The sequence below is a fragment of the Alosa alosa genome, chromosome 18 (assembly GCF_017589495.1).
Source record: "Alosa alosa isolate M-15738 ecotype Scorff River chromosome 18, AALO_Geno_1.1, whole genome shotgun sequence".
Lineage (NCBI taxonomy): Eukaryota > Metazoa > Chordata > Actinopteri > Clupeiformes > Clupeidae > Alosa > Alosa alosa.
The window spans coordinates 29822001-29847122 of record NC_063206.1 but is presented as its reverse complement, the minus strand read 5'-3'; the positions used below and the strand labels follow the sequence as shown (position 1 = coordinate 29847122).

Genomic DNA, 25122 nt, shown 5'->3' with positions numbered 1-25122 from the left:
TTAAAATCAAAAGTAGGCTACACTACCCTGCGTTAGTTATACTGTTACCACCACATAACAGACCATCGATGCCGTAGCTATGATGTGCTGACTTGGTAGGGGTTTGTGTGCATTATCAGCATGGAAAACGCGGCTAGCTGGGAATCACAGAAGGGGAGGGGAGGCAAGTCAGCAGTGCGTCACAGCCCTTGGAAAAGACGGTGAAAGCTTTAGCCTACTACTAACAAACATGCCACTGTATATCAACCGGTGACATCAGACCAGATTTGCCAAACAGTGATGGTATCATACTTTTCTGCGTCACAGGTGACTGATCATCAGCAACTATCCTACCTTTTTGACGGCGGAAGAACCTCGGTCCCCTTGCAAAATAACTCATTTTCAGGATGGAACAGAAGTTAACACAGACTTGAGTTTATTTGGGTCCTCCTCGTCACAGAGCAGGACAAAATACAATGAAACAAGGTCGGATAACCTACGCTGACAAGAAGATACCTCAATAGAGCGCAAAAAGGGGCGAGAGCAATGAAGTACAGCAACGCGGGAAGGTAAAAAAGTTAGTTTTTTAGTGTTGAAAGAAGAGACTGGAAGTGAGCGTCAAATGTGATCTGTAAGCGTAGAGCACACCTAATATACAGATCAAAGTTTAAAAGCTGTGATTCAAGAACGAAGATCTGACAGGTCGGCCAGTCATGGCTTCAGAAGAATCCATCGGTTTAGCGCAATCTGCTGCTGTGAAATTATCAGAAATGGGGGAAAGAACTAAGCATTTGGGCAATGCCATACAAGACCCCGAGCGGCAAAGGAGAATAATATTAGTTATTGTTTGCGTTGCTCTGTTATTGGACAACATGCTGTACATGGTGATAGTACCAATTATACCCGATTATCTTGTAAGTCTCGAGCAAAAGGCAGAGCACGCCCATGCAGTTTTGCATATGAATAACTCAAACAGCACGGCACACATCGGAAAAGAAAACTTTGATGTGGAAATCGGTGTACTCTTTGCTTCCAAAGCCATTTTGCAACTTCTAGTCAATCCACTCACAGGAACCTTTATTGACCGTGTCGGGTATGACATTCCACTCCTAATTGGACTTACGATCATGTTCCTATCCACCTGTATATTTGCTTTCGCTGAAAACTATGGAACTTTGTTTGCAGCACGTAGTCTGCAAGGTTTGGGATCTGCATTTGCAGACACTTCCGGAATTGCCATGATTGCTGATAAGTATACGGAGGAGGGAGAGAGGAGTCGTGCCCTGGGCATTGCCCTTGCATTCATATCTTTTGGGAGTCTAGTGGCGCCCCCCTTTGGAGGTATACTTTACGAGTTTGCAGGGAAGCGGGTCCCATTCCTTGTCCTTGCCTGCATTTGTTTTGCCGATGGTATTTTGTGTCTGACTGTCCTGAAGCCTTTTTCAAACAATACTCGAGAGAACATGCCAATAGGCACTCCCATTTACAAACTCATGATTGATCCCTACATAGCAGTTGTTGCAGGGGCGCTGACAACCTGTAACATCCCCTTGGCCTTCCTGGAACCCACCATCGCGAATTGGATGGAGGAAACCATGAATTCTACTCAGTGGGAAATTGGACTAACTTGGTTACCAGCGTTTTTCCCACATGTTCTTGGTGTATACCTTACTGTGAAATTAGCAGCTCAATACCCTCATTTACAATGGTTCTATGGGGCACTAGGAATGGTTATCATTGGTGCAAGTTCCTGCACTGTGCCAGCTTGCAAAACATTTGGACAGCTCATCTGGCCATTGTGTGGTATATGTTTTGGTATTGCATTGGTAGATACAGCTTTGTTGCCAACACTTGCGTTTCTTGTAGATGTGCGTCACGTGTCTGTGTATGGAAGTGTGTATGCTATTGCAGATATATCCTATTGTGTGGCCTATGCTCTCGGGCCAATAGTTGCAGGTCAGATAGTACACAACCTTGGCTTTGTCCAGTTAAATCTGGGAATGGGACTTGCCAATGTTCTTTACGCACCGGCTCTACTGCTTTTGCGCAATGTGTGCTTAATGAAACCGTCCCATTCAGAGAGAAATATGCTATTAGAAGAGGGAGCCACAGGTCTTTACGACACTATAAAAATGGAAGAGCGGCATAACAAGGGGAAAATTCTCAGTTCAGCGGGGAACTGTGTATCAGTTGATGAAAATGGCACCTTTGCGCAACCGAGAGGATATTCTGAAGAGGAAACATCTGAACCAGAATATATTTAACACGCCATGGCACCAACGGTATGGTCGTGCAGCCTCTCCCATTCCTCTCCCATTAGACAGACTGAGAGTACCTTCAGTGTGATGCATACATATTCTTACCCCCCAATTACTGATTATGTAACTCGTTTAAGGTTACTTTCTCTGTTTCTTACAGAATTATTCCATTATTCCATTAACCCACCCGTCTTTTCAGACTAATTAAAACTGTAAACGCAATGCTGGACATCTCTGTTAAATTAATGTTCTAGCTCTGTATTACTTGCTTGTTCAAAATCATATTCAGGGATGTATACGGTGTTGCACATGTCGAAATTATATTGCTCGTTTTTCAGTGTAACATTCAGTAGACCGGCCCACCCTTTGCTCTGTTTGTGCTGCTATGACTTTTATGCACTGTCACACGACACTTTCTCGAAAAACGGACTGAACTGAATCCCAAGTTGCATTGTCTGTTGTCTGGATTTGGTGAGAATCAATGTACCTCTGGAATGCATACGTATAATGTTAAATAATTGCTGTATATAGATGTAACATGTGTAAATAAATTAAAATAATACGTGGATTGATTTATTGCAGTGTGTTTGCTCTTTCAACATAACGACACGAACATAATCGGTCGGTTGAATTGAAAATGAATTTATCCCAGACTTGCCATTAAAACAGCTTTGTTGGATCAAGTTAAGTCATTTTATTTGAAACAACAGGAGTTGACCCAAAGTGCTTAATGTTAAAGCCCAGTTTATCTATGAGTTTGATATTTTATTAGGCTAATCATAAAGTGGTCCTACTACGTGAATGGCATTAATTCTTAACTGACTTAAAAAGTTTATTTACAAATAGGCCTATATGCTTAAGAATTTAATTCTTTTTAAAGCCTAATTAAGTCCGTGCGTCCTTCCTGATAATGTAAAGTCACAGCCCATCTTGAAACAGTATTTTGTTTGATGTGTTTGGTGATTTAAGTGAAGATTGTATAGAGATCATTCATAGGCTATTGCTGGTTGTAAGATAAATCTTAATGTGCTATTAGAGGTACAATAGCCTAATCTATGACGATAGGCCTACACGTAGAGTAATTCCGAAAGCAAGGAATGCGATAATTAGGCTACAAGATGAATAATCCGTCGGGGCTTTTTTGTCCACAGATCTTGGTCACTGAAACAGCAGACAATCTACATGAAGTAGCCTAACTTCTTATGTATTTAAATACAGAGATTAATGAAAACTCCGTTGATTTATTTGATAAACTATCGAAATGTCAAAAAGCATCGTGCTTTTCGAGCCTCGATCCTAAGTGGTACCTGAGCGCTTAGAGATGTGAACTGTCAGCGGCTCTGCGAATATAGCCCTCGATGGGAGGAGCTATTTTAATAGCCGGAATGAAGTATCCACCTTCTCATTGCTCTTACCAAGCATCTCCAGCTTCGCAATGGTGAGGAGGCTAGTTGGCCAAAGGTGGCGGAAGGAACATAGGTGTACATTTGGGAACCTGGATTTGTCACCCAAAGCAACAATAACGAATATGAAACTTGAAGACAAACTTTCTGCATATTTGAAGGATCAGTCCCTATGGTAAGTTAAATATTTTGTATTTTATAACTAGTTTAAACGTTGGTGTACATCCACGTAGCCAATGTCAACTTACTGTACATGGGTCCCTAATCAGAAGTGGTAGAGATGTTCTTTTTTTAGAAGTGTGGAAAGGCTCAAATAAAGATTCTGCTGCTGCTTCCAAGGTATCCAATACCCTTTATTGGTTTAATTGTTATAGGCTACTGGTTCAACCATACATCTTGTGTATAGCATATAGATGTAGGACTGTGTATTGTATACGGTTTTATTTTTCAATTCCATATGTGTGTGAATCCACAGAATGTCAAGCACAAGCTGTTAGGCTACCTGTCCTCCACTGGCTGTAACTCCTTTTGATCAGGCAGGCAGAGAAAATGCCAGTTTTGGAGAGGGAACAATCAACCAATCCTGACACCAATAATGTAAGAAAGCAGCCATCACTCAAGACTGTTAATGGCAAAATATATAAATAAGATTAATTAAACACAGTTATAAGTCTGTTAATCATATGCATGTGTAAAGACTCTCTCTCATACAGTACGCATGTGTAAAGACTCTCTCTCACACACACACACAGTTTTATTTTTTTGGATTTGCCATGTCTTATAGCATAATATGTAACATTGTTTATCCAAGTTTTCTGGTCTTCACTTAGAGTAAAATGTCTCTGCTTTACAAACCCTGTCACACAAAATGCTGTAAAGTATTGCCCCTCTTCATGTGCTTGGTAAAAGTGCATCAAAATAGTTAATCAATTGAATAACTGAATAATACTGATACCAGGCATGAAACCATTATTAAAGTAGCATAGATACTTCATGTATGTAACATAGACACATGTTTCCATAAGGTTTACTCTTCTCATTTTGCTTTGTGTTAGGGTTTGCCTAAGCTGCCAGTTCCTGACTTACAGCATACACTGGACATGTATCTTAAGTGTATGAAACACTTAGTACCTGAGGAGAAGTTCAGAAGGACCAAAGGCATTGTGCAAATGTTTGGAGCTCCTGGAGGAGTGGGCGAGATGCTTCAACAACAACTTCACAAAAGGAGAGAGAGCAAAGCAAACTGGGTAGGAAATGAGACCAAATCAATTTAAACATTGACAATCAGGTCAAGATCAAAATGATCTGTTTGAAATTGCCATGTTTCATACTATGTCTTAACATTAATATTTGCATTTCTCAGAATTCGTGATATATGATATTATATATATATTAATAACCAAGAGAAGTAGTTCCACAAAGCTGCTGTTCCCACCAGCCCATTACAGCACCTATTATTATTAATACAAAAATATAGTCTTTTCCTGCAACAAAAATAAAATGTATTAGGATGAGCAGGTAATATCTCTTATTTACTCTCATTTTCACAGGTTTATGACTACTGGCTTGATGATATGTACTTGAATAACAGATTAGCATTACCAGTGAACTCTAGTCCAGTTATGGTTTTCCCAAAACAAAACTTCAAGACTGATAGTGATGCTTTAAGGTACTGCATGCTCAGTATATTTCCATATGTCTCCCAAACATTTCTTCTATTACACAACTAAATCCTTCATATGCAAATTCATTATGGAACTTAAATTTAACAATTCAAATAATCTGGTTATTTGAAATTGGCTAATGTAGATTTAATTTGCATGTAACTTCAATGGTCAGAACAGCCACCCAACACAAATAATAACTGGTTGAACAAAGGTAGGATCTGGTAGTTTATCCGGTTACACTTTACTTGACAGTGTCGACATAAGAGTGACATGACACTGTCATGAACGTGTCATAAACAAGTCATAAACGTTTATGACATAACGCTTCTGTTTTGCTGTTTTTGTCATAACAAGTTAGGGTTAGGATTATGATTAGGTTTAGGGTTAGGTTTAGAGTTATGGATAGGGTTAGGGTTGGGTTAGGGGAACATGATCTTTGGTGGAGTGGGTGACTGTGAGTGCACTGGCCGATTGGGGTTAGGATTAGGGTTAGAGGTTAGGATTAGGGTTAGGGTTCATGTGTCATGACAGTGTGATGTGTTCATGACAGTGTCATGTCACTCTTATGTCGATACTGTCAAGTAAAGTGTTACCGTTTATCCTTATATCTTATGTCACTTAGCTCTCTGACTGAATCAGCTGAATAATGTAAAACCATTGTAATACACAGTGTGTTTGACTTTGACAAAGCCCATTTGCCTGTGTAAAACTTCATACTATGTTCAGAGCATACTCTGGAAGATGCATTCTACTACATGAGTAGATCTGCCTTGACACATCAGCAATGGTATCGTCACTACTTTGACTTCCTTTCAGATTTGCTGCTCATCTCATCTCTGCTGTACTGGAATATAAAACACTACTGGAAACGTAAGTATAGAGATACTTTACAATTCTCACTGTAGTCTGAATGATAGTGAAATAGTGAATTATACTGTACAGTCGTAGAGGCTGAAATTTTGAGCTTTAGTGCTCTTGGAAGATTTCCCTGAGAAGACAGGTTGAGGACACATCTTTCCTTAAAGGTGCTCTAAGTCAAGTTACACGGTTTCTAAGTTAAAACATTTTTTGTCACATACAGCAAACATCTCCTCATGATCCGCTAGCTGCCTGTCCCCTGAATACGCTGTAAAAAACACGGTCCCTGTGGACCACCCAGGCTCCAAAAACGGCAACAAAAACAGTCTGGTCCAGCCTGAACCATGAAACATAAACTGCTGCAGCCAATGACTGACGAGATGCACATTCATGTTTCAATTGCGTGTGAGGGGCAAGCTAGCTCTCTGTTTTGTTTATGAAACATCAAGAGAAGAACATCCATCTTGTTCGCTCTAGTGGGGAATGGTTGTTGTATACAGTGCACGCAATTTCTGGTTAGCATTGTAGTGTAGCTTACTTCACGATCGACCTGGCACATAACATACGTCACGGCCAAACTTTAGCGATTGGGTGAAATCAGATCCAATTGTTTCAAACATCTACAGAGTCCACACATCCAGCTTGCAAGCGTTTGTCAATAGCCGAGATCCCAGACCCTTGTAGAAGCGAAGCGTACCAAGGGGATGGCAAATGGCCAGGCTAATCTAGAAAGAAAATTGTTGCCAAAAATCAATGGGAACGTGCCAGAACAAAAAGGAACATTGCCAATGAACATTGCCTAGCAACATTTCTCAAAAAGACGCTTTGTGTATAATCAACTTTAGTGTATGGCATAACTGTCCCAGCAATACAACTTTTTGCTAAATGTAGTATGTGTTTTCAGACATGCACTGCCGGTGGATTTTGCTCGGGGTCAGCTGGCTGGGACTCCACTATGTATGGAACAGTACTATAAGCTCTTCACTTCCTATCGTCTTCCTGGGCCAAAAAAAGACACACTAGTTGCCCAGAAAAGCAGTGTGATGCCTGAGCCAGAGCATATCATAGTCGCCTGCAAAAATCAGGTCAGGAGAACCAAGTGCTTTACTATTTGACAATTGACAACGACTTTCTGTTGTATTTTGTTTACAGTGATAAATTGAGGGGTGAATGTTTTGTCAATGCCAATGAGTACAATCTTTGTTCAGGAAGATCAAACCTAACCATTCTGAGTTTGCCACACAACTCCTTGTGCAAGCTCTCATCACCCGTTGCCTTAAACCAGCGGTTCTCACCTCACAAGTGGGGTGTGCAGTCGCGGACCTCTCACTTGCAAAATACAATGGGACTTACAGTTGCATCAACAATAAAAGACATCACTGTCTTCAGCCTGACCAATAAAAGACTAAAATGTATCATTTGAAATCTACATGACTGCTCTGTCAACAACTGTAGCAGACATCCACAGGTAGGACAGGCTACCATTTGATTTGCATATCAGTTGGTTGCAGGTAGATGTTATTGCAGGTGCATCCTATAGTGTTAAGAGCAGCCTTTTAGAGCTCAACACATTCCTCCTCATTTCAGGTTTAAAACGCACAAGAGTGCAGTATAGGCTCCACTTTTAAACCACTGTGGCAACCTACTGACTAAGCCAAGTAAATCAATATGGTGATATCGGCACAATATTCCTTCTTGTGATACACCAAAAAATAAACTACATTATTATCCAATGCAAAGACTTAAAACATCATCATCATCTAACCATTTTGTTTTTTTTTAGAGAATCACTTCCACCACCATGGTGACTCTGAATTTTGTTGTACATTGTTTCATTTCAGTGGTTAAACTGAAACGAACACAACAATGCAGTGAATAAACATAATTCTCATACTGCCAAGTGCCAACATATATAGTTAAAGCTTTACAGATGATCCAGAATAGAGCAGCATGTATGTCTCATTTTTCATCAGCTGAAAAGGGCACAAATCACACCATTGCTCATCTCTCTTCATTGGCTTCCTAGGTGCACTGCAGGCATGGATTTCAAAGTTCTGACAGCACTGAGTAGCAACTCAACAGCACCTAACTAAACCCCTTCATACTGGTCATTATGCCATCTCACACACTATGTAGCAATATCTGGTTGTCAGTGTTGTGCCAGTTCACAGCTTTTCTGAACTAGTTCAAGTTCAGTTCATACATGCTCAAAGTGAACAGTTCACGTTCAAAGTTCACAATTTTAATTCTGAACTAGTTCAAAGTTCAGTTCATTTTACTTTTTTCGTGAGATATTCAAATAAATACTTTTTTTCACACCACGAGCTAGAAATCACTTTACGTTCTTTGAAACTGCTCATTGTAGACATTTGCTCATGACACTGCAATTGTGGGTTTCTTACCAGGTGATGAAACTTGCAGCAGTAGCCTACAGACAAGGTAGACCAGTTCTATACTAGCCTAGAAATCTAGACGCGCCCCTAGCGGCAACAAATTACATTTGCTGCCAGGGCTAGTCTAGCAACTCTCCGTTGGCTTGTGAGCTCCAGAAATCGAAACTTAATCAGGCCAATGAAATCGTGTATAGAGTCGTTAGGTGGGCTTAACATAATGATTGATGGCAGAGTTGCAACGGTTTAGCTTGAATTCCCTGCTACTTGAAAACAAACTAGATGTACCGCATAGCGGTACAAAATATGACTGCCGCTCAGTCCTGTACAGCCGTTCCGCGAAAATGAATCACACTTCAATTTGTCTCCATATTTTACTCCATCCCCCACTCTTGAAACTTTTGTGTATGCTTGTTTGGCATGCCTGAGTGTGTGTGTGTGGCTGCACAGAAAGTAGCCTACTGGTGCTGAAAAGGTGAATAGATTGTAGAATAGCCAAAGAAGATGTAGCATTGTTATAAAACCTTTAAAATCTCTAAACAATCACAAGTAGGGCAGTTCATCACAGTTCATCCATTGCAACTGGATTGATGAAAGGTCACTTACACCTGTAGGCTACATTGTATTTGGGAAAAGCAAAAGGTATCAGCATAATGTTATTTATTTATTTATTTTTTATGTATTTATAAACAAAAACATCTCTGTCAGTTCCATGCCGTTTTCAACAGCTATCAAAAACAAAAGGTCATTTTTGGATGGATGGATTTTTTGTGAATGTTTCTTCTTCTACATAAGATTTTAGTCATCTTTAGTTCATGTAATACTTTATTGTCAATGCACAAATTAAGTAACAGTAGTCTGAAACGTTATTGTTAATGCACAAATTAAGTAACAGTAGTCTGAAACGAAATGCTGTTTTACATCTAACCAGTGGTGCAAATAACTGACATGTCCAAATGGGCCTTGATGAAATGCGTCGCTAGACTGTTCATACACATTTTAACGGGCCAAAGTTGAAGAGCTTTTGTCCGTTATTGTTCGTGCAAATATAGGCTGATTCATGTTCCCTTGCATTGTGTAACTGAGGTCCATGGCTAGTCTGGCTTTCATCAGACCAAGCTCAATCTTTTAAGAAATCAAAAAATAAATAGCGGGCAGATCAGGCTGGGTTCACCCAGCCTAGTCCATAGGCACCCATATTGTTTAATTTTCCGATTGAGATATACACGCTCTGGCTATTCTAAATGCAAAATGCATCAGGGAGTTATGACAAAACTGTAACTAACAAACTAGATCCTAATAGAAAGCTGTTAGCTTCCCTAAGCTACAGGTAGGATTATAAGGTAGGCCTATTTACAACATAAAATGTCAATAGGCTATGCTGGCTTACACAAATAAAATCTCCTTTGAAACCAACGGCTTATGCCTTACAGTATAAAGCGGACTTAAACTGCCATATCGTGGCGAAAAAGTTGTAATAAAATTCACGCAGCTCCATGAGTCAAGGAGAGCCAATGAAGTAGCCACTTCTAAATGGGACCCACTACACAGTAGCTTAAGGTGTGTTGCTAAAGCAGCCATAATGAAATGAAGGTGTCATTGTTTGGATACTTCACACACACTTTTTTTTTACACACTACAACTACCAAGCTGGAATCAAAGCACACATCGATTCCCCTCTCACACCCTGCACGCACTTAAAAACAAAATAAACAGGCGTCTCAGTCTCACGTATATAGGCAAAACTGTATCAGACCGGTGTAACGTTGGTAAATCTTCCATTGCACAGAATGATTTTTGTAGCACGTGCAATAAATGACAGTCGAAAGATACAGTGCTGCTATCAATTTGCTTGGTATAACTGCATTTATAGTTTTCTACAAATGCAATCAATCAAATTGGCCTCCATCACTCAACCAACGCTAACGGTAACATTACCTAGGTCCTTATTGATATTACAAGATTAACGTATTCTGCAGTAAAACCAAGCATGTCCGATAAACATCCTCAGATTTATTTTAGGCTTCAAGAAGAAATGGGAATTACACTTCATGTGAACATCGTCCTATCCTTATTAGATATTAAGCTGCGGTAAATTACAGTCCTTGTAGGAAGCGTCCATTGTTTTTCCAACCCACTTTTAACTTCCAACAAAATTACGTCTCACTGCAACGATCGCCATCTAGTGGACAAACGACTACTTATCGCCAATACTGAAAATGCAGCCATGATGATGATGATGATGAAGAATATTTATTTTGGCTTTCTTTTAATCCTACTGAATTTGTAATTATGTATCGGCCGTTCTAATACCGATAGTATGTGGGTGCCTGTGTGTGTGTGCATGTGTATATGTGTGCCCTGCCATCTACAGGCCAATGAGTGTACAGTCACTAAATGTACACATAACCTAATTTTTTAGACCCCCATGGATGAAATTCTACGAAACTTGGCATACCCCAGAGAATGCCAGGTCAATCATACACATAAAATTTGGTGTAGTTCTGAACATCTTAACTGAAGATAGGGGCGATTAAAGCAGAATAATATTGCATTTTCATTTTTACCCGGGTGCAAAATCACAAATGAGTGATTATAGGCCAGGTTGATGTGGGTTCAGGTAGTTATTTAGGAAAAACTGTTTTTTTTTTTTGCGGTTCGGGGGGCCCAGCACGGGGTGGTGTTTATGCACATGTGTGCACATGGAATGGGTTAACATGACCCCTGGAGGCAAACATACGGAAAAAATTGGTCATCCTAGGCCCTACGGTTCTCAAGATATTCACAGAAAACTGTGTCTGCCCTACCCTCCTTTCGGGGGGTCCAGTACAGCGGGGGGGCTACAGATCAAAACGACAACCGATGGTTCCATGCTATCCATGTGGGGTTACATGCCCACCAAGTTTCGTGTACCCCGGTCTTTCAGTGTCCCGGGAATCCTTGTTGGTGTACGGTCACTAAATGTACACATAAATTATTTTATTGTAAGGCCCCCATGAACGAAAGTTCACAAAACTTGGCATGCATTCGGAGGGTGTCATAATGATCCTACACTTTCAATTTCGTGCAGTTTTGACCATGTCAGCCAGAAATATTGTGGTGAAAACACCTAATTTTTTACTTTTTAATTTTTAACTAGGTGGCGCTATACATGAAATAAGTGGTAATGGGATGGGTTGACATGCCCCTTAAGACCAACATACAAAAAAAGGTGGACCTCCTAGGCCCTACGGTTCTCGAGATATTCACAGAAAACTGTCTCCGGCCACCTACAGGCCAGTTGGTGTATAGTAACATAAATTAATTTATTGTGTGGCCCCCCATGAACGGAATTTGACGAAACTTGGTGTGCATTCAGAGGGTGTCATAATGATCCTACACTTCCAATTTCGTGCAGTTTTGACTATGTTAGGTCACAGATACCTGCGATTACAACACCTCATTTTTACTTTTTTGTGTTTAACTAGGTGGCGCTATACATGAAATGAGTGGTTATGGAATGGGTTGACATGGCCCCTTGAGATCAACAAACAAAAAAAAAATGGTTCTCCTAAACCTTACGGTTCTCAAGATATTCACAGAAAACTGTGTCTGCCCTACCCTCCTTTCGGGGGGTGCAGTCCAGCGGGGGGGCTACAGATGGTCAGAAACGAAAAACGATGGTTCCATGCTATCCATATAGGGTTACATGCCCACCAAGTTTCGTCTACCCCGGTCTTTCAGTGTCCCGGGAATCCTTGACGGAAATTTGGACATGCGAAAAATAAAAAAAAATAAAAAATCTGACTAAACCTATATGACCGCGGCGCGGCGCGGCAGTCATAATAAGATGGATGTTGCTGTTGGCGAACAGTGTGACACGAGTTAAGCTTTTATTAAGTTGGCAAACTTTTGAACTAGCCAACTAGCTCCGCTGGTGGGAAATACATGGGACTCATAGCGCTGCCGCTGTCCTATTGCGTGCAGAGGGAATTTGAAAGACAACTGATTATCCCGTCCCTCGGACTGAGCACTGCGAACGGTGAGTGCCCAGACCCTACATTTTAATGTGGGTCTGGCTCGTCAGGCTATACTTGAGTGCAATGAAATCCAGCCCTCCGCGCTCTCTTCGTTGCCTGCTACGTGGCGTTGCTATGCCTACATCGCTCTGCTGCAATTCATCACGGGTAACGTTGTGCGGAAGCCAGTATGCTATTCAACTATTCTCAGCCAGACACTACGTTGCCCGCAATGCATTGCGCAAACAATGTCAAAACCATTTCTGTCTGGTGATACATGATTTAAGCGGCACCAGCGAGAATACAGGAGGGAGGAACTTTCTCTCGTTGCGTTTCAAAAGAGAAAACAGATGTCACTCAGTTTTCAATGGAAAACAAATTCCAACATTCATTTACAGTGATGTCTGCCGTTCATGACACATAATGTGAACTAATTCACGTTCAAGTTCTTTTGTTTTCATTTTACTTCAGTGTATCGACTTTTTTAGATGTTTCTTTTAAATTACTAAATTGAAATATCAGTTCAACACCAGTTGAAAACATCAAAGGGAGAGACAGGTCATTGGTGAAGTGATAACTAGTGTACTTTCAATAATAGTCTCAATTACCCTAAATGAAATTTACATAGACTGTGAGAAAGAGATGGGGTTTAATTTAGTAACCAGTGGTTGCTCTTGGTATCTTATCTTTCATTATAGTTCTTTGTTCTGGATGTGGTGATCAACTTTCGGCGACTGAATGAGAAAGATCTGTACACTCAGTTGGAGAAGATCAGGAAGATGGCAGATAATGAAGAGGAGCGTCTTCCACCTATTGGCCTTCTAACTTCAGAGGGGCGGACAGAGTGGGCAGAAGCTCGCAGCATCCTTATTAAAGGTCAGGAAAATACTATTTACTAGATCACTTATGATGTTAGTAACAATGTTTTGGCCTCAGTGTAGTGTTACAACATATGGTGTTGTAATTAAGTTCAAATTTTTATAACAATGATCATTTTATTAGTCTGGAAGCCAGCCCAAATGTAACCCCGCCCACAAAATTGAAAAAAAAAAAGGTCTGGAAATTTGGTCTTCCCAACATTCGGAGGTCTGATATTTCTCAATAACAGACCTGAGCAATCTTCCTGGATTCATGTCAGGTCCCTCAGCCTTCCTAGTGTTCATAGACCTAAAGGTGCATCTCACTTCCTTTGCTGTTACCGTGAGCGTGAGGTCTGTGTCAGCAAGGGTAGGAGCAGCTCCGTTATCTAGTCCAGATATTTCAAAGTGGCCGTAGAAATGGTTGAGCTGCTCTACCAAGGAGGCATTGATGTTGTAGGTAGTTCATGGCTGCCCCTGTAGTTGGTGATTTGTTGTATTCTTTGCCACACCCGTGTTGAATCTTTGTTGGTGAGGTGACCCTCATTCTTCTCCTTGTACACAGCTTTTGCCTACTTGATGCCCTTTTTCAAGTTGTGCCTATTAGGGGGAATCCTGATGCGTGTGTGATAGTGATTTTGATTTTGAACACATCTACACCAGATGTAACAGAGGACAGCAAAGGCATATTCATTCACATCCTGATTAGAAAACAAGGTCCAGTTTGTTCAATCAAAGCAGTCTTGTAGCTGTAGAGATGCATCCCCAGGCCACCTCTTAACGGTTCTGACGGTAGGGTTCTGTTCTTTAATGATAGGGGTGATACGCTGGAATCAGGGATAGTAACAGGTGATCAGACTGGCCCAGGTGTGTGTGTGTGTGGGGAGGCTCTGTATCCCTTTTTAATGTATACACAGTCCAGTATGTTATTCCCTCGTGTTGCACACTTGCACTTGTACATGCTGATCAAAGCTGGGTAGCACAGCTTTAATTTTAACATGGTTAAAATCACCAACCAACATTGTTTCATTTGGTCCCCAGTGGTGGAATGTAACGAAGTAAAATACTTTGTTACTGTACTTAAGTAAATAAACTGTGTTCTGTGCCTTTCTCTGTCATCTGCAGCGTTAGGGCCTCCTCTCCGATGAGATTGCTATCCGCGGATCAGCGAAGTTATAGACTATGCCCATGCTTCTGTCACATGTCTGATCATTTGCGGCACAAATGAATGGTAGAATATTATAGAACAGCTGGCCGAAAAAAACATAGCATTTTCCAGATTAGGAAATATTTCTTAATTGTGTGTGATCAAATAAAAAGGCATAGCCTACAATTGGAGGGTAGAAATGTGAGCGCTCATTCAATGTCTACTGTATGTGTGTCTGCGCAAGTGAAACTGAACCTAATCATAAAGAGACCTTTTCTCAGCAACTTTTCTGTTCAATCAGCAGAATTGGCATTACGATCCACCCAACGTTTCCCTGGTCTACCCCGTTAAGGCTCTCGTGGCTTGCTGAATGATATACTCAGCAGATCACTCTCGTGTTTTGCTGAATGATATACTCAGCAGATCACCCTAGTAGATAACCAGAATTACAGTCTCTAGAATTGTAGGTCAGAATGTAAACTGGGCCACAGATGGTAAGCACAATTGCATTAGCTTAAAACGATCTAGTTGAGTATAACCTAAAACTAGTTTAATTAAAATGCCACAGCCCATACTAATTTTTCTTTTAGAATATAGATATTAAGAGAATAAATCATTATGCATATACTTTTACTTTTAATACTTAAAGTACGTTTAAAAGCAGGTACTTTTTACTTTTACTTAAGTAGGGTTGTCATTGTGGTACTTTTACTTTTACTAAAGTAAATATTTCTCTGTGTATTTGTACTTTTACTTAAGTACTGAGATTCAGTACTTCCTCCACCACTGTTGGTCCCACATATCTTAGGCTACATCACCTTGTCATTTTGTTTTGCCCCACATCATTGTGTGTAAGCCTTGATTGCTACTCCAACTAATGGCCATTGTCATTGTAGTAGGCCGACAACTGCCTTGGGTGACCTATCATAAAAGCACCAATTACCGGCCTTTTGTTCGAAAATTCTAAAACAACAATGTTTTTTAATACTTCAAAATAACATTTGATAAATTAACCTTACATTTTTCAGTAGCCATAGGTGTGTAGATTTGAACAAAATCTGTCGAAAACCAGGCGATTCACAAATGTGTGTAGCCACCACGTTATCCAACTACGTCACTGCGACCAATGTGCTACGTGCTCACAACATCCTCTGCAGGGCCTAAATTTCATCCAATTTCAGCCAGGACCAACTTTTGACTTTAATTGAACATAGCCCCATGCAGAGGCACAGAACCACTTTGCGGGTGCTTCTCTCTATCTCTCTCGCTCAGCAGGATTTTGTCACAGCTGAAATCAAATTAGTTATTGTGCTTCTACATCAACTGCTAACCAACAGGAAATTAAAACAAAAGTTTAGCGATCAGGAACTGAATTTTGCAAACACAAGCATTAAATTTGAGACGCGAGGGAACATGTGTTCTCCATTTGAGGAACGTTATACGTGCAGACGTGCACAGACAGCTGCAGACACAGCACACAGTAGGCCTAATTTCACTTTATAGAGTGCGCATTCATTATGTGCAAGATGCCTCACCAAAACAGCAATCACAAATTACCAAATGTATCAAGACCTGTGTTGTCACAAACGCATACTCCTATTAGAAAATTAAATCCGAAATCACGTAAGTAGCCTAAGGACTATGTTAAGCGTCGTTCTCTCATTGACACCTGTAATAAGGAAAATGCTTAACATCGAGGACTTTATTCTTAATCCTGAACACTCAAACTTGGCCGACCTTATGTTTGGTTTGTAAAATGTTGCCCCCCCCCCAAAAAAGAAAGAAATTGTATTAATCCCCCTATGTGGAGCACTGAAGGGGGGAATCCCACCCACCCACCCCACCCCATTTTGAAAAATGTTAGGCCCTGCTCTGCACTGTAGGTCACAGAAATGGACCAGAAAGACGTAACCACCACGTCCAGGCGATTCACAAATGCACATACGTAGCCATCACGTTATCCAACTACGTCACAGCGACCAATGCGCTACATGCTCACAACGTTACCAGAACGCAACTGTGTTAGGTGGGCTGTGTCTGTGTAGTGAAATGCAACTTAAAATCAGTCTATGATATATTTGTGAATGTCTGACAATTGCTGCTGTGGTGAGCACATTTCACCATCATCCTCAACACCAGGGCCCCCCAGGGATGTGTCCTGAGCCCCCTACGCTTTACTCTGCTGACCTACGACTGCACATCTCAATACCCAAACAACCATGTGCTGAGATTTGCAGATGACACAGTGGTAGTTGGACTTGTCCCTCAAAACGACGAGTCAGCATACAGAAATGAAGTGGCTACACTGGACACCTGGTGCAACAATAACAACCTCAAGCTGAATGCCAAGAAAACGAATGAGGTGGTTGTAGACTTTAGACGGAGAGGATCACGACCCCTCCCCCCTATCTACATTGACAGTGCAGAGGTTGAAGTTGTCTCTTTCTTTAAATACCTGGGGGTTGCACATCACAACACAACATGCCTCGTTAAGAAAACCCATCAGCGCTTCTATTTCCTGAGGAAGTTGAAGCAAGCTGGTCCGTGTCCTGCCATACTCACCTCCTTTTACAGGTGCGGAGTGGAGAGCATGCTCTCCTCCTGCATTACTGTGTGGTATGGCAGCTGCTCTTCAGCAGACAGGAAGGCACTTCGGCAGGTGGTTACGGCTCCCACACACAGTTGTGTGCGTTGCAGTGCTGGAGACGTATCCCGTTCACTTTACATGGGTTTACGTCATCTGTTGCCCAACTGAATTGTGGGTCTGTTGTGTTGCGTCGTGTTGCTCCTGTCGCTCACGTTGAGAAGTTCAACTTTTGCTGCACCGGCGGACGGCACCAGCCAATCAAATTACGAACAAGTGAACAACAGACGGCACCAGCCAATCAAATTACAGTTATAACTTAAGTCATTTGCATAGCTACCGTCGGGAACACCCACTGGCATGCGTTGACAGAACGCAACTGTGTGTGGAAGCCATTAAGCTGGCTCAGCGGACCTTCGACTGCAGCCTACCCACCACTAAGGAAATATACACCAGCCGGTGCAAAAACAGAGCCTCCCTCATCATGAAGGATGACACTCATCCTGCACACACTGTTGACTGTTTGCCCCCCCCTCCCATCAGGCAAAGACAACCAAACTGCTGTTAGACTGATAAATTCATCACCTCTGCTCTGATCTGACCACAGACTGCTCCTGAAACACTGCACTTTAGTCATGAACTTACTCATGGACTTGAGCACTGATGTCATTCACTGTGCATACTGCAATGGTAGATATTTATTTCTTCCATAATTAATTTCTTATATTACTTTTCTATTTTTAATTGTTTTACTATTTTTATTTCTATTTATTGGGGGAGGGGGTTGCTTTGATTAATTAACTGGGACCTGATTACTAAATTTTGCTTCTACATGAAAATGTAGGAGTGACAATAAAGCTTCTTGAATCTTGACAACTCTGGGCACATCTCTGTAAAAGAACAGCTCTGCTGCAAGACATTTAACTGTTAGCTGTTAATATGATACCCTACTGTCTACCGCAGGAACTCTCAGACATTATTAGCGATGTATATCCCCCAGTGCACATATGCTGTTGTGGCCTATGAAGTACTGCATTCTGTAGCAAGCAGGCTACAGACACAACACCCACACACCGTACTCCTCATATCACGCCTCTCTGGCCTCGCTCTCTGCCCACCTTCACGCTGCACGCAATACATCACATCCCACACCAGAGGCTAGAAGACATAGGGCTCATTTTATGCCAACGTCAAGTGATGGCTTGTTGCCTAGTTTGGACAAGGCGCTTGTCCAGAGGCAGCAGACCAAAATGTCACCCCTGGGAAGATCTGATCACAGTTTGGTCTACTGGCTCTGTAAGCCCTTTGTCCAAAGTCAACAAGCCATCACCCGCACAATGAATAGATGAGACTGAAGAGGCTCTGAAGAAGTGTTTTGTTAATCTTATGTTCATGAGTCCCCATTTTCATGCCCCCATAGTGTAGCACTTTAGCTGCCTGGCAGCAGCAACTCAAGCTAGGTAAAACCGATTGTTTTCGGTTTGTTTCGTACCGACAGTATTCAGTGTCGTCGAGAAACAGAGATTTATGTGAAAAATTGCCGGAATTCTCCTCTAAGCACTTTTTAAGCAATGTTTACTAACAGTACAGTTCTCATTCTATACTATACAGATTCTACCAACAGAGACTCCCTGGACGTGATTGAGAGGTGCTTGTGTTTGGTGTGCTTGGATGAACCTAGTGGCTTGCAACTTACTGACACCAATCGTGCCTTGCTCATGCTCCATGGAGGAGGCCCAGAGAGACATGGGGGGAACCGCTGGTATGACAAACCCATGCAGGTAGAAGCTCTCCTAAGGTCTAGAGATGAAAAATGTTCTTGCCCTAATACTGATACTGATATTGCAACACTCTCAGTTTGTCATAGGGTCAGATGGCTGCTGTGGAGTTGTATGTGAACACTCACCCTTTGAAGGGATTGTCCTTGTCCAGTGCACAGAGTATCTCTTGAAATACATGTAAGTATGAAAGACAAAATTAACATGAGTGTCAAACAGTTATTCTATACTCAAACCCAACACCTTGGATAAAGAAAAGCTTATCAGTCATACCTATTTGCACTGCATTGTTATTTAGATATGTACGCATTACCGCCTCACTCACTGTTTCACTTGAACACATAATTATGGGAATTCCATAGTTGATTTTCCTTTCTCACATGTCCGTAATTAATGAAGTGGCTAGTGGGGAAAGCCCAGAAATGGATTTGTAGCAGGGTTTCTTTGTGCCTCATAAAGGAAAGGAATCCCATCTAAGTTGGTGAGGGCAGCCAGTGTGAGTGAGCTACCAGCCCCAAGGCGACTGCGTTGGAAATGCTCTCAGGAAATCCAGGCTCTCCTTGCCGCCTCAGCAGACAAATTACATCGGCAAGTCAAATGAACAGTACACACGGATGGACACACACACAGACCGACAGCCACATAGACATAGACACACACACACACACACACACACACACAGTATCCTATAGACCTGTTGCTCTAATTATAATCAATGTACTATAGATAAAATTATAACTACTTTAACAACTTATTTATTTGTAGACTTGCTAAAAATCTGGATATGAATGTTTATAAGTATACCAAGTATGGCAAAGAGTTCATCAAGCGGCAGAAAATGAGCCCAGATGCATATATTCAAGTAGCACTTCAGTTTGCATATTACAGGTCAGTTTAATTACTAATCAACCAGTTAATTACTTAAAGTGATGTATTTATACAAAGCTAGAATATGGAAGCATTTTCAACTGCAATTTTATTCTCAATAACCTAGGTGTCATAGAAGACCTGTGTCAACTTATGAAAGTGCTTCCATTCGTCGATTTCAAGAGGGCCGTGTGGACAATATTCGTTCAGCCACATTTGAGGCCTTGGCTTTTGGGAAGGCCATGACTGATGGGAGGTCAACATTCTCGGTAAGTTACATTTTTAACAGGAATAATGTCAACCTGAATATCAGCAAAATGTATATGCATTATTTAGGTTTCTTTAAATGCACTATAATATATTGCTGCTTTTTCAAGAATGATGAAAAGATGAAAACTCTTCAGGATGCCATTAATGCCCAGACGAATTACACTATCTTGGTAAGCTGCCATAGCTAAGTATGCATACATGCAGGCCCAGATCCAGCACTTAGTTATGGGGTATTAAGTATGATAAGAATGACTAATTGTTAACATACACACTTTACCATTTTAGGCAATTACAGGCATGGCCATTGACAATCACCTGTTGGGGCTGAGAGAAATGGCCATGGAGTTACACATGGAGATGCCTGACATCTTCACTGATGAGACTTACAGAGTCAGCAATCAGTACATCCTTTCTACAAGCCAGGTATTAAACAACATTAAAAAAGGGGAAAAAAAACTTTCATAAATGTGATGTATACATGCAAATATCTCACTGTATCCAATTTCTCTTCAGGTGCCTACTACAGTAGATATGTTCTGCTGCTATGGTCCTGTAGTCCCAAATGGCTATGGTGTATGTTACAACCCTCAATCAGATGCCATTCTCTTCTGTGTGTCCAGTTTCAATGACAGTGACGAGACTTGCAGCAACACATTTGTGAAACATCTAGAGGAATGCCTGTTGGAGATGGAAAGTCTATGCCGCAAAAACAGTGGTATTGCTTCAAGTTGATAAAATGTAGGATTGTGTGGATAAGTTCTGAAATGGGTCCATGAGTTTAATAGTGTGACCCAATAACCTTTACAATACAATAGCCTAACAAATACAATAGCCTAAAATGGTCAGTTCTGAATGCACACATTTTAAATACAAATTTAAGGCACTTTATAAATAGACAATAGACTTAAAAACAATACTCGAGTGGTTATGATGAGATCGTATGACATCTACTCTCATGGAAGTGGGATCTTTAGAGTAAAAGACTTTCCTATTTCAGTTCATTTTGATTTCAGGCACCTAGCATCTAAACTGTCACTTGAAATCTTGCTCATCATGATTCCTGAAGGAGGAAGTAGGCAGATTTTGTAGGCTACTGTTACACTTCCATTCATGGTTGCAGATAGTTAGCAATATTAAGCTACCAAATATAATGTCTAGCCTATACCGATATATGCTGACTAGCTAGTCAACTAAATTGCTCTCTACCAGACATTACGTAACAGCGTGTCCTAACCAGATCCAAACGAGCGACTATCTTGTAGCATTCGGTGTTATCTGTCTACACTGAATCTGTTAAATATGCCCTTCTATTGCGTCATATTTCTCATTTAAAATAGCAGAGCAACGTGAGCGACCGAAAGAAAATCTCTCAAAACGTTGTGTTGCATCACACTGCTCGTGTCGCTTGCAGTAAAGACAATTGAAAACAATGTAGCCTATTTTAACGGGTTTTTAACAGCTAATGTTCACACACATCGCGTCTGATTAGGGCACGCTTTTAGGGATAATGTTTTGTCCGTCGGTCATTATCGGAAAATAAGTCCTAACAGGACCCCAACACCAATAATGACCGGCGGACAATACATTATCCCACTTTTTACACGGCTACTTGCCAAAACGAGTCAAGAAACTTTACTCAATGGGTCTTTTAAGTAAGGGATAATGTATTGTCCGCCAGTAATTATAGAAAATAAGACCTGACAGGGCGAACAGGACCCTGATGTAGCAGCGGAGGGGTCTTGCTTCGTCCTGAAGGGACTTATTTTATGATAATTACCAGCAGACAATACATTATCACGCTTATGACACGGCTACTTGCCAAAACGAGAAAGGAGACTTCACACAATAGGTCTTTTAAAATGATTTTAATACCATTTTGTGGCTTCCGCTGACAAAACAAATAGTTTGCCAAACAAATAGAACTTGCAGGGCCAGGTGTTGCGTGGAAACGTCTTACTTGCTGAGTTTCATTTTCAATGAAATTCCATTGCAATAGGCTAACGGACTACTTGCGGAATGATATGAAAGACGTGAATAAAAAGCACAAAACCTGTTACCATTGGCAGCAGTCATTATATATTATATTATATAGAAGAAGAAAGTTTCAGGTGTTGTATGGCAACGTATTACTTGCCGACATCAACTTTCCATTGCGATAAATGAACCAACTACTATCAACAACTATCCTTGAATTTCCAACATGGAATTGAATATTCTTATCCAACAACTATCCTTGAATTTCCCCTGGGGATCAATAAAGTATCTATCTATCTATCTATCTATCTATCTACTCAGAATGATATGAAAGACGTGAATAAGAAGCACAAAACCCATTTTCCTTGACAGCGGTCTTTATACAAAATTCTATAATATAAAAAATATAAATATATTGCTGAAATAACAAGACATCATAATTAAATGACATAGATGGTATTTTATGAAGCATACTGATAATGTGAGAATGGAAGGAAAACTAGTATAGTTGACAATGAAAGTTAAATGGGTAAAATGTTATGTTGAAGCCTACACACAATAAAAAAAAAACACTGGTCAACATGCTTGTTAACTTTACATAATAGATGTTTCATTTCAATGTTGTGTTGTCCAAAATTATATTGATATTTTAACATTTGTATTTGGTAGAAGTAATGTCATAAATGTGAATGTTGAAGGTGATAATCTTAATTTACAGTATTTAAGGTTGGCCTGAACATGAGAAAAGCTTGTGCAGCTTGTATAGAATTACTAGCTTTAGGCAATCATATTCCCTGTTATCACATATCAGAACAAAAATGTATTTCATATTATGCATGTGTATACATAACATGTAAAGCACACTATGTGGCCTCTAACATGCTCTTTTATGATGTATAGGGCAGCATACATATATAAATACATATTCCCTTCTGTGTACCAATCACACAGCAAGTACACTTTGGTTTTAGAAAAAATGGTTGCAAAAATAATTTCAGTGATCAGAGTAACCCAACAGTGTCACAAATTGTAACAATTGTATTACATGAATTGAAGGTGTTATATTTTCAGATATCTAGCCTGTCAGTCCAGTTAGACAGTGTGCTCATGAGATATTTGTGAGACTTAATGAAGCAATAAATTTCAGAAAATAATGTAGCATTATGTCAATATATATTTTCATAGTTTTATGTAGTTAAGTGTTTGAAAAACAATGCTGTGAGTATGTGAAATTATTTTGCACAAATAATAGCCTAATATTAATACTTCTGAGAGACTGCATGGTCAATGGGACCACATCCTGATCAAGCGTGGCCTACAATGAATATTTCATGGACAAAAAGTCCCACATCTTTGTCCCACATCTATTTGTGGAAATAAATCAATATGAAAAGGATATCTGCTTATATGTCTTTATGGAATTCTCAAATTGGAATATTAAGGGAAATGTGATTACAGGTTAAAGATTCCAACATCAGTCTTGAGTTCTTGCTGTGATTACACATCCATTTGTATTGAGCTTCCAGCAATCTGTAAAAATGTTAGATTTGTACTTGGAGGTGTAAATTCAGCTAGTATATTTGAATCATTCATATTACAACATCTGTGCATCAAGACCTGAAGTATAAACCTAGCCTCATTAAGGACATGATAAATAATGTCAATGTCAATGTAGAAAGTAAATTTAGAAACCAAAGTGCTGTATGTAACAAGATGCTCCACCATCTTGGACCAATTGCAGGCGTGAGAGAGAGGCCTGGCTAACACCAACATAAAGTGAGTTACAGTAGCCTACTCCGGATGGCATGGATTACTCTTTCAGTCATTAAATGATAGAAATGGTTGGCATAATGGCATAATCTACTAAACATACAACTAAATCAATGTTTTTTTTGTTGTTTTTAAAATGTAACTAATCTGTGAAATGTAAAAGAATGTACTTTATTGTATACTTGTCATCTAGTAAAGTGTGCCATTTATAACACAGAGAAAAAGTATATTATTATTTATTATGTTTCTGTATTGTTCAGCTTAATGACTAACAATTAAAATGAGTGAATTGTTTGCATCTTAAAGTGGATGACATCAAATCTTTGTCAAATATCAAATATTTATCTTTGGCTGTTTATGTCCATTTTTGACTTTAGAGTAAATTGAAAAATGCTAAATTATACAGTATATATATAAAAAAGTAATAGATGTGATGTGCTCTGTGGTCAAATAATGGCTATTTTAAGATATACAGTTATGTGCAAAATAATGGCAGTCTAACATAACTAATATGTTTAAGTACTGATTTTGGCAAAAATGATGATACAACATGGGAACAAATTCATGACTAGGTGCAGCAGAGCAATGGCCAACCAACAGACTTAACAGTCCCCAGGAAATGTAAAACACCATGGAGGTATACCACAGCAGTAGCGACACAGAAAAGAGAATGTAGGAAAGCTGAATGTAAATGGAGAAAGAGCAAGTTTCAGGTTGACAATAATATTCAAAGACAAACTATGCTCTTACAACTATGAGTTAAGAAAGGCTAGACCAGGGGTCGGCAACCTTTTTTGCCTGGAGAGACACTTTTACCAAATGTATTACTTTTTTAATCTCAGAAGTCACATAAAGACGGTTACAAGAAAAAGTTTGGATATTTAACGTACAGTTACTTTCATTCAACAGAGGATTTTTAAATAGCCTACATTTTCTACTAGTTTTAATGTGCAAGTAACTTGAAATGTAAAACAAAAAAGGAATGACAGAAGTAGGCTTCCCATGTAGGCTAAACACCACCCCCTATTTTTCCAGTGTTCTTTGGGATGCAAAGTAACATCATAGTTAACAACATCTCCACACACATATTGCACACTGCCCTCTCCCCACATACACAGCACACTATCCCATCTCCCCTGTCATCCCCCCAACACACACACCAAGACCCCTGGCAGTTGGGTTAGCCCCTTGAGCCGTGGATCTGCCCAAGGTTTCTTCCTTGGTAAGGGAGTTTTTCCTTGCCCCTGTTGCTCTTGGGTGCTCATTGTTGGTGACCCCGCCCCCCCCCCCCATCCCAATCCTTCCCCCCCCCATTAATGCAC

General features: G+C 40.3%; 2 protein-coding genes across 2 annotated transcripts; both read left to right on the top strand.

The window, feature by feature from the left end:
• Positions 1–235: 235 nt before the first annotated feature.
• Positions 236–2809, top strand: slc18a3a (solute carrier family 18 member 3a). The gene has a single exon (XM_048270059.1). The coding sequence runs from the start codon at positions 693–695 to the stop codon at positions 2241–2243; it is 1551 nt and encodes a 516-aa protein (XP_048126016.1). The 5' UTR covers positions 236–692; the 3' UTR covers positions 2244–2809.
• An 867-nt stretch (positions 2810–3676) lies between these two features.
• Positions 3677–24055, top strand: chata (choline O-acetyltransferase a). Its single transcript, XM_048268966.1, has 15 exons — positions 3677–3815; positions 4116–4237; positions 4696–4887; positions 5191–5309; positions 6124–6177; positions 7070–7250; positions 13252–13429; positions 18753–18922; positions 18999–19099; positions 19379–19507; positions 19685–19807; positions 19914–20055; positions 20164–20226; positions 20342–20479; positions 20570–24055. Exons 2-15 carry the CDS (start codon positions 4190–4192, stop codon positions 20786–20788), a joined length of 1857 nt encoding a protein of 618 aa, XP_048124923.1. The 5' UTR covers positions 3677–3815; positions 4116–4189; the 3' UTR covers positions 20789–24055.
• Positions 24056–25122: the final 1067 nt, after the last annotated feature.